General features: G+C 52.7%; 1 protein-coding gene and 1 long non-coding RNA gene across 5 annotated transcripts in view; one reads left to right on the top strand and one right to left on the bottom strand.

Annotated features, from left to right (window-relative positions):
- Positions 1-6,179: 6,179 nt before the first annotated feature.
- Cbln1 (cerebellin 1 precursor) lies at positions 6,180-10,033 on the bottom strand. The gene is made up of 3 exons (XM_004847961.4): positions 9,456-10,033; positions 9,177-9,296; positions 6,180-7,869 (listed from the first exon to the last, which is right to left on the bottom strand). Exons 1-3 carry the CDS (start codon positions 9,717-9,719, stop codon positions 7,672-7,674), a joined length of 582 nt encoding a protein of 193 aa, XP_004848018.1. The 5' UTR covers positions 9,720-10,033; the 3' UTR covers positions 6,180-7,671.
- Positions 10,034-10,174: 141 nt separating this feature from the next.
- LOC101715908 (uncharacterized) overlaps positions 10,175-10,457 on the top strand; it is a 68,780-nt gene continuing 68,497 nt past the window's right edge. For all 4 annotated transcript variants that reach the window (XR_015449479.1, XR_015449478.1, XR_015449524.1 and 1 more), the window contains exon 1: positions 10,175-10,456. This is a non-coding gene — a long non-coding RNA (uncharacterized LOC101715908). The remainder of the gene's footprint in view (position 10,457) is intronic.

Below are 10,457 nucleotides of genomic sequence, written 5' to 3'. Positions count from 1 at the left end.
TGACTTCTATATGAAAAGTCAACAAGGGCAGTGTGGGAGAGCTCAACTGGTGGTAAAGGAAGTGACCTAAATTAGAGTCATCAGGAAATGGTGGCATCTTAGCTTAGATTCAAAAAAAGAGAAGAAAGGACTCACTCAAGTGGAAGATGGATGAGAATTCTTTGCTCCCAAAGGATTGACATATGCAGAGTTCTGGCACATAAGAGGGCTTGGCATTTTCTAGAAATGAAGAGAAAGTCAGATTTTTTAGTAGGGAGAAAACAGTAGAAGATGAGGTCACAGAGGTCAGCAGGTCCCAGTCGTGTAGTCCTGTGGTCACTGTAAAGAGATTTGGTTCACAACAGGTGGTCTTATGTGAAGGACTCATCAGGGTTTTGAGAAGCACATTTTGGCCCATTTGGATTCAAGGGCCAAGAGAATCACATTACAGCTTCAAGAGCTGGTCATCGAATGGCTTATTCAGTGGACTTGGGCTACAAACCAGGATTCTGGTGACAATTTTAAGCTGGAAACTTTGACATGAAAACCTAACTGCCATTTTAGGAAGTTTTGCATTTTGTAGACCTCTAGTTGTCATGGGTCCATACAGGTTGACAGTATCACTCCTTGGACGACAAGCTTGCTTCTGCACTCACCCTGGATCCCAACTACTTATGACAGAGACAGGGACACATTTGGCGATCAAGGAAAACAGCTGAAAACTCCAGAGCCTCAAAGAGCACCACTGTCAGTCACACCGATGCGGGAGATGATTTAGTCCCACATGCTGGCGAACCTGCCAAGTAAGCTCCCACTTGGGAAGCATCAACAGCCCAGAGGAGGAGGAAAGAAAAGCACCAGACACTCAGATGCCACGTGAGAGTGAGCTGTGAGTTGGCACCCACAGCTCAATTGGTATTGCTAACATACCCTCTCCCTCAGCATCTCCAGAATCAGTAAGTAATTCGTCTACCTGAAATGAACTCCTTCAAGAAGAAAGGAGAGAAAGCATTTGGAACATTGCTGAGATGTAAATTGACCAACTTTGATCAAGATGAGTTAGTAAAATAGCAGGCTCCTCATCAGCTGCATTTTAATACCATATTTGGAGCCACTCAGTCATTATAAAATCATCTGAACTTCTCAACAAAGTATGCATTGGGGAGTTTATTTTTGAGTCTCTCAGAATACAAAGGAGTCTTTCTAATACAAGATCTGGACAGAGCACACAGCTTCCTTTTAAATGAGGAGGAATAAATGCCCAGTTGCCTCTCTTTTGTTAGTAATTCCCTCTTCCCTCTTTGAAAGTTTCTCTGAAAGTGTGCAGTAATTTCTGATGATGGAAGAAAGAGCTCCTGGTGCCTCACCTGAGTAAGCAGGTTGCTACTGGCTAGCAGAGCTTTCCAGAGAACTCTTTGTTGGGCTGAACTCCCAGCTGGACATTGAGGCTAAGGAATGTAAGGGATTCAGGGAATCCTTGATTTTCTTTAAAGGAAAATAGCTGAGCTAGCTCCACCTCCATGATCTGCACCAGAACCCATAGCTAGAAGGGACTGCAGAGTTCACTCTGCTTTCAACTCAAACAAAACCTCACATACCCTATGGCTGCCACGAGTGAAGACTTACCAGCCCCATCACTGGCTAAGACTCCAGGTGGCTACTGTTTACACCTGGCAGCCTACTGGACTTCAACAACTCACTGGCACCACAGGATACCACCACCACTAAGGCTTTCAGTACCTATTCATTGCTACAGACTAAATGGCTTGATCTTGGATTCATGGAACAACCAACTAATACTGAATCATGTTATTTGATGCTGGAGAGAATGGAAAGATGCTCTTGTCCTTTAAGAAAAGTCTTGGCCTGTGAGGTAGTCATAGCATATTGGGAATGGGATGGGGAAAGAAGCATGCAAAGACAACTTGTGCAGCAGGTTCAACCCCAGACAACAGATACAATGCAATTTCATCCTGAAATGTAGCTGTTCAGGAGGACAATGATGATTTGCAGAGGAGCATAATGCTGAGCCTGCACTCCAGAATCTCACAGACCAGTGAGTCCCATACCCAAAGTACCATATTTATTAAAGAAATAGTTCTTATGCTGGCTGTATTCAAGACACTCTACCAGGTACTTAGAATATAATTGTAAACAAGGGAGATAAGGTAGATATCTTTGTGGAGCTCATAGTCTGGTGGGTCAGGCAGATGTACCCACAATGCAACCATCCACTGCCCTCCCATTCATGTGTTCACTTATTTATTCAAGGAACGTGGAAAGAATATATTCTTCCACTGTGTCAGGTCCTGGGTACACACTCCAGGGAATGCACAGTCCAGGGCCTCATCCTCATGGAACTTAGCATCCACCAGTATAGTGGTCAGGGTGTGATCTAACCCACACAGTTCAGGTGGCCAGAAAGGGGGAGGCCCTGCAGACAAGGCGGAGCTCAAGCACAGCCCTGAGGTCGGGTTGGAGCCTGCCCAGATCAGGAGTCTATCTCTGGTCCCTAACCCTATGCCCCTTCCTAGAACTCTTCAGAATTCACCAAGGTAAGGAATGATGTTTTCAGGGTCTAGGCTAGGCCACACAATTGGAAGGCCTTTCTAGATCACCATGAAGTTCTCCTCCTTGACATCAGTTGTGCTGTTTCCTCAGTATTGCTGAAGCTCAAGCAGCCTCATTCATGTACAGCAAATCATCTTCCCAGTAAGAAGACCTGACGACAAACCTGCACATTGACCGATACATCTAATCTTGGCCTCTTCCCCATTGTCTCTTCTCACTGCCACCTAGGGTCACAGCTGTGACTTCCTGGGAATAGCTTGAGCTTGGAGCAAAATGGAAAGAAGAGCCAGAAGCAAGTACAGACATTTAGGAAATAAAAGTTTCTACTCTATTTGTTGATGGGGGGCAGGGATGAAATAAGGGTCAGGTAAAAGAAAGAACACAGGATCCATTCACATCCCTCCCCCTCCCTGGTTTCAGTTTACCCCTCTGTTCAAAGTGGGGAATACACCCAGCCATTCCCCTATATCTTGCTTCTGTGACAGTGTGACCCTCCAGGTATCTAATAGTCTTCATTATTGCTACCATTTTTTTTTAGCACTTACTCTGTGTTGCCCAATGCTGAGCATTTTAAAATACCTTTCATCGTAGTTTTCCCAACTACCTTGTTGTGAAGACATTATTGTCCCCATTCGAAATGAGGAAACTGAGGCTCAGAGAGAGTATGAATCTTCAGTGAGGAGCTCTATGCAACAAGATCATGAATCCTTTGTAATGGCCCCTGGGAAACCTTTCTTTGTTCCATGGAATAAGCTCAAAAGGAAAAGGGCCTAAGATTTCCCTCTGGGCTTGGGCTTCAATCCAGGAAATGCACCCCCACCCCCAGTGGGTGAAGTTTCCTATTTTGTTTGAATGCCCTGGGAGTGACAGGACTTGACCAAGCTCCTGCCAGGAGGTGCTTGACTGAGTGAGGGAAAGGCTTAGACTTAGGGACAGACTCGTGGTTCTGAAAAGTAAGGCAGCTGGAGAAAGCCCTAGCTGTCTTCTAGCTCACATTTACATTTGTGAGCTGAGGGAAATAAGGCTGGGACTGGGGGAAAGCATCGTGTAAGGTCACGTGTAAAGCCAGAGGCTGCATGCTTGCAGGGCACAGGCCTTCCCTGTTGTCGCTGGCCCCTAAGACTCAACCTAAGCCCCAAGGGAGAATCCGGCCCCTTACCTCTGCCAAGCAGCCCCCACTACCATCCCATTAAAGCAACAATTAAGGAGCAGGCAGAGGCTCCAGCTCCATCGGGGCTATTATGTTCTCATCAGGAGCCAGAGCGGACTGGCCCAGGCAGTGAGCTCCAGCATCAAGGAAGGTGCAGGAAGGCATGCTCCAGCTCTGCACATGAGGAAGTGGAGGGGTACAGGACAGCTCAACCTGATGCTGCTGGTTAGAAAGCAGTGACTGGGACCCTGGCCTACTAGGATCAGGAAATGCTTGACACAGTGTGAAGAGCCAGGCAGAGAAGCCAGCTTGTTGGGTATTAGAAGCCTCCTGAATTCCCCTTGCCATCCCCTAGGCCTAGAAGAATGCTGAATTCTGGGCAGATGATACCCAGACCCAGGCACAGAGACAGGCTTGCTGGGAAGCCACTAGCAAGAGAGATCACTCTCCAAAGAGGGAGGCCAGAGAAGGGTGACAACTCTGCTCAGAAGAGGTGAGGCAGGAAAGGAGGAAGTAACCAAGGTGATCCAACTGGGGAGGAGCCTTTCAGAGGCTGAAGCGGAAGGAGGGGGTGGTCCTGGACCCCCTATAGCAGTGGCCTCAGCAGGCTGTTTGTTATCACTGAAAGCTCTAAAAGGTTCACATACTGCCCTACAGGGTCTGATCTAAAATATTTTATGTTAAATGAAAGTAGGAGGCAGGGCCCTGATCTGCAAGGACATAAGAAGATTCAAAGCATTAAAGGAAGCCTTTAGGACTTTAGGGTCCCCACCCCCCAAGTCTCTGGTTGGGGCAGGAAAGAGGTCCTTACTGACCTGCAGACCTTTTCTTCTCCATCCCTCTGGATGCCCAACACACCAGTTGAAATCTGGGGCCATCCAGTCTAGGCGAAGGTGACTCACTTGCCCTTCAAACCCCCTTTTCTTCTCCCCAGACATGAGAGGTGCCTGTTTCCTGGTGTTAGGCCCATGAGAGGAGCTATCCACAGCCCCACTCAGACTAATGGGAGGCTCAGGCCTGAGGATGAGGCAGTTTGGGGGATGTGAAACCCCAGAGCCCTTAGGGCAAGGACACCAGTTTAGCACTCCTAAGGGTTTGCTGGTTTGGGCCACCGCTGCCCCATGAGACAGAAAGTAGAGTGGGGAACAAGCCCAGCCCCAGATAGCTCTAAACAAGGTCTGCTTGGAGAACAAGGAGGGGTGGTGATCCTCAGGACACCAGTGCCTATTCAGTGTGGACAGGAAAGCGTCCGAGAGGAAGCACCCATGTTGCTGAACTTCACAGATCCTCTATGGGATAGGATTTTGAAAAGTGCAGGAGAGAAAAGATACTTCAACTTCTGAACAGGAATAACAGGAGTGGAGACCTAAAGACAACAATGGAAGATGCATTCATCAAACGGCAGAGGAAGGAATCAGCAGGTGGAGGAAGAAGAGGCTGCAGCCAGACAGAGAAGGGTGTCTACAGAACAGGAGGGACTCTTGGAGATGTCTGGATTATTCTGTCTTTATGGAGATAAACAAACTGGGTCCCAGAGAGGAGGGAGAGAGAGAGAGAGAGAGAGAGAGAGAGAGAGAGAGAGAGAGAGAGAGAGAGAGAGAGAAAGAGAGAGAGAGAGAGAGAGAGAGAGAGAGAAAGAGAGAGAGAGAGAGAAAGAGAGAGAGAGAGAGAGAGAGAGGGATCACAAAGTCACTCAGCTAGGACACAGCCTGGTGATCTCCCAACTTCTGGGACCACAACCCTAGTGATTCTGCCCTCAGGAAGAGGGATAACCACACACCCCTAGCCTGATGACCTCCCAGGTGCTCTGGACTCTGCTTCCTTGCTGGTGACAAGAAGCTTGGACAGCCTGGAGCCTCTGCCTGCAGGGGTCTCTGCTTGCCTAGAGAACAGGCTCTGCACTGCCGTTCTGTTGGGTCAAGGTAGATCTACATCAGAGTTCCTGGCCTCTCCTTCCTAATAGGAAGACTGCAGGTAATGTGTCTCTTTATGAACAAAGAACAGTTTTTCTTTTCAATTCCTTAAAAACCCCCTGTTTCTCCTCATCCGCACTTCTCTTGGGACTGACTGGGGAGAAGGGGAGCTGTCGGACATGAAGGAAAAAAGGGGCTCTCTCCTCGCTACTCAGTCCCCACCTATCCCCAGGGGACCTCTGGCCTCTGAGGCTGCAGGGCTCTCCTGAATTGCAGGTGCAGAAACAGAGTCTGGATCTCAACCCAAGAAATCTCTAAGTCAGACAAACTGTAAAAATAAATCCGAGCAATGTCGCTTATTGTGGCCTTATCATCCCTCCTCTTCCTCTCTTCATCCCCCTGGAGCCAGTAATTCAACCCTGAATCTCAGCCAAGAAAAAGCCCCCAGGAGGGAGTGGAACCAGAGGAGCCCACGTGGCCTGCCGGGGATTCTGCCCTTTGCCCTCACTGCCCGCCTGCTCCCCAGAGCCCAACCTCCCTGCTGCTGCCAAAGAGACCAGGTCAGCTTTCCAGATTTAAAACGAAGTCGTTTATTTCAATTTTGCTTTCACATTATGTTCCGACACAATCTAAATTCTTGGACGAACCTCTCCAATAAAAGTCCTGCGAATGAGTGTGATCACAGATCCAGGGCGATGGGTCTTTCGGCAGGTGACTCGGGATTCAGAGACGTTGGTATAAAACGTAGGCTGCTTCGGGAACTGCGGAGCAGAGGAGGGTTAGGGGCATCCAGGTGCAGAAGGCCAGAGGAAGCTGCCACTTCTGGGAGGGTGGTTTCGGGTCCTGGAATGGGGGCTCATTCCGGTGCAATTGGAATCCAGAAAAACCCAAACTTTGCTCCCAGGCCGGGCCATGCCTGGCCTAGCATGGTTTCAGCCACATTTCTTAGGTTTGTGCCAAGGCAGAGCCCACAGGCGAAGCAGGGACAGCTTAGGCCTGGTGCAGGCGGGAGCGCCGAACCAGCTTCACGTCAGCCTTTGCGCCTGTCCTTTCTGGTGGCGTTCTCATGTTTCCTGCTTCTGAACCTAGCCCCGGACACCGTCGGCCCCCAACTTCACCTTAGTAGCCTGGGAAGATGCGGAATTCAGAAAGCTGTTTCAGAAAAATAAAAGTCCCACTTCGACTTTATTGGATTAAAGCAAAATTAAATCTTGGCTATTGACACGTATGTTACAGAGGACAAGGAAGCGTCCGGAAGACCCTCCTGGGCGTTTAGTGGGGCCACAGAGCACGAGGGCGTTGACAAGCATCAGAACACCAAGCAGCCTTAGACTCACGACCACTCCGAATAGGACATAGAAATACGGAAACACAGCCAGTTTCCACTGAGAAGAGTTCTTTGTGTACAAATGATATATATTATGTATATTTTAAACCAGTCACCAGTGAGGTGAGTCCAATCTCCGCTAACAGGGAGCCGAGGATACAAAGTATCTTCAGCAAATTAGCGCTTGAGCAGTGTTTTAAGAAGAGCAATACTTGTCAGATTGAAACTACTTTCCCTATTCAGAAACAAAAACGGAAAACAAAACAAAAACAAACAAACAAACAAAAACCTCTTTCCCTCTCCAAACTAAAAAAGGAGGGAGGAAAATATTAAGATTTCAGTAAATGGAAGGATTGGGGGAGGGGGATAGGGAGAAATAGTTCACATTATATAGTTAAATACAAAGTTTCTTTTAAATAAATCGCTGGGAACACGAACGTAGGAGTAACAAACAATGACAAGGCAGCCTCTTTTCTTGATTACTGGAACTGAATTGGGGGAGGCGAGTTTATTTTTGGAAACGGGAGTGCGCAGAGCTAAGCGGAATTTACTTGTAACAAGGAAACACCACGTTGTCCCACCGCCGGTGCGCGCCTGATTACCCGATGGGGCTGGGGAACGTGTGGGAAGTTTTAAGTGGTGCCGCTTTCTCGCCTTCTAAATTTCAGCCTCTTTGTCTCTCCCTCTCCTGCCTTCGCCCTCTCCCGGCCTCCATCCCGGTTAGGAGCCAGTCAGAGGGGAAACACGAGGAATCCGGAGAAGGTCGAGTACTTCCAGCCCCCCATCAAGTTCCCTCGCTCCAGCTTGAGGTATGCTCGGTCGCCTTTCTCCATTTGGATTAGGACTCCATTGCTGGCGGCCTCCCTGGTCACATCCTGGTCCCCAGCGAAGGCCGAAATCACCGGCCACCCGTTTAACATGAGGCTCACCTGGGAAAGAGAAAGACCTGATTTAGAACAGGAGCTACCGAGGCGGGGCGCAGGCGGTTGTGCGGGCGAGCACCTCCGTGCCGGACCGCTCCGGAGGAAAGGCTGCATAGGCCTCAGGGAGAGGTCGGCCGGCCGGAGGAAGCGGGTATTTTCAACTTACTGCTGAGGGCCCCATGGGGACCAGAAGCCAAAGAATGTAGGTGAGAGGAAGAGTATGCTCCCAGTATGGGAGTCGTCTTCCTTCGTCCCTGTTCTCAACTGCGCGCGCCTAGAGAACCAACTCTGCATTATCCAGTTTAGTGAATCGCAGCTGGCTCTAGCGCGGGGAGACCTTCCCGGTCTCTGCTGCTTCCCTCAACCCCAAAGAGAAACTCAGGCAATTCTGCTCCAGATGCTCCCGGAAAACCAAAACACCAAACAGGAAAACGGGACCTCCCCGTCCTAGCTGCCGGGACAAGGTGGAGACCTCTGGAGAAGCTGAGCGAGGCTTCCCTCTGATTAGAAAGCGCGCTCCGAGGTGCAATAGGCTACATCTCCAAAACACTGGCTCCCTCCCCGCCCAGGTCCAGCCCGCGCCCGCTGCAGCCTGGTTTGCCCTTGCGGTGGCCTCGCCAGCCCAGGGCAGGGTGCTGTCCCTGGCCGCACTTTCTTCCGGCTTCTGTCTGCGCTCAAAGGACACCTGGGAGTCTTTGGGAACCCGAAAACAGAGAGTGCTGGCTGGGACAAGGCTAAAGCCAGGAGGAGTGGTACTGTGCATCCTCCCTTCTCTCTCCACCCTTCATCCTCCAGGGCTCTGAGCTGCTAGTTCAAAAAAATCGGAGTCACCCATAAAGGGATGCCCCCAGGCCGCCAGATTCGAGGAATGGGACCCGGTCCTATCCGCGGGGCTGAAGGTGGGAGTGCAAGCTGCCTCTTAGCTCCTGGGCTGCAGCAAGGGCTGGGGGGTACTGGTGAAGGCGACAGTCCTGGGAAGCCTACAGAAGATGGAGCTGTCTGTGTGGCTAGCAGCAGCTGTCACAGAAAGTCCCTGGAATCCCCTAGGGAAGCCCGAGAACCTCTTCCAAGGGGCCCAGAAGAAGGAAGCAGAAAACTCTCTCCGGGGATGAGGATGGGATGCCAGAGCCAGCGACTAGGAAAGCAAGGGACAGTGCAAGCTACCGAACTGTGAAGCTCGCCTGTCTGTCCCTCCAAGCTACGCAGGCATAAGCAGCTGCCACCTCTGTCCCCCACCTCTGCAGAGTCCCCGCACCCCCGCGGCTAGCAGTTCCCTGCGGGAGACCAGGGCCTGGCCCAAGGCGGCAACTGACCTGAATGGTCTGTCTGTTGTAGACTTTTACCACGTGGAAGTTAAAACTGTAGATCCCTTTGCGCGGGGCGATGAAAGTGCTGCGTTCGGAATCAAAGTTGTTCCCGATGTTCACTAGCACCTATAAGGGGACGGAAGCGAAGGAAGGAGACCGGAGTCAGTCCCCGCTGCCCTTCCGCGCCTCCGAGGAGCCCTTGCAGATCTCGGGCATCCGTCTTCGGCCGCTGCTCCCCCTACCCCGCACCCGAGAGCCAATGTGCACACCGAGGAGAGCGCTCACCTGGTCGAAGTAGATGATCATGGTGCGGTTACTCATTTCGGACGGCTCGTGGTTGGTGCTCCGGATGGCAGAGAACGCCACCTTGGCGCTGCCAGAGCGCACGGAGATGCCCAGGGCTGTGCCCGTCGGGTCCGACGTGGGGTTGGAGTCGCACACCACCAGGCACTTGCCTTCCAGTACGATGGGCTCCGTCTCATTCTGCGCGCGGACCGGGCCTGCCAGCCACGCAGCGCCCAGCAGCAGCAGCTCCAAGACGCCCCGCATCGCGCCGCCGGCGCCCACCCCGCCCCCCGCCCCGGGGGCTGCCCGCGCCAGCCGCCCCCCGCCCCAGCCCCTCTCCGAAGCCCCCTCCTCAGCTCGGGGCGCAGCTCCACCGATGCCTCCTGGTCACTCCTGCTGTCCCTCGCGCTCCGGGACGAGCGTCCCCGCGGGATGCTCCCGGAGCCCCGCCCGGGCCTCAGGGGTGCCGCGGCTGCCCAGCCGCACTTGGATGCATAGCCGCTGCTGCCGTCGCCTCCTGCCCGCACCCGCCGCCGCCGCCACCGCTCTGAATTATTGATGCAGCGGACGCTGCAGCCGGAGCGGGGCGGAGAGCGCGCGCCGGGCACAAAGGCGCGGACCGCAGCCTGGCCCCGCCCCCGCCGCCAGGCCCCGCCTCCCTCATCAGCTCCACCCCCACCCCCGCCTATTCCCCGCCCTCCACCCAATCCTGGCGCGTCGCGCTCCCTGCCGGGCCAATGGCGGCGTTGTCCGCGCGCGGCCACCTGACCCCGGGCGCAGTTGTTATTAGGCTCGGCGAGGCGGGCGGCGCGCGGCACCAGGGTTGGGCTCTGGCCGGGAGTCGACAGAGGGAGCGAGGGCAGGGAGCGCGCCCGTGCGTGCGCGCGCTCTCGCGACCGGACTATCCGCCGCGGACACTCTTTCGCCCGCCTTACACTTCGAGCCTGGGCCCCGCTCAGCACCCTGGGCCCTTCCTAAGCGCCTCCCGCGCCGGCCCTCAGG

Source organism: Heterocephalus glaber, unplaced genomic scaffold (assembly GCF_053883595.1).
Source record: "Heterocephalus glaber isolate CG9 unplaced genomic scaffold, H.glaber_assembly_v1.0 deba00000071, whole genome shotgun sequence".
Lineage (NCBI taxonomy): Eukaryota > Metazoa > Chordata > Mammalia > Rodentia > Bathyergidae > Heterocephalus > Heterocephalus glaber.
This window is presented reverse-complemented; position numbering and strand designations above follow the sequence as displayed.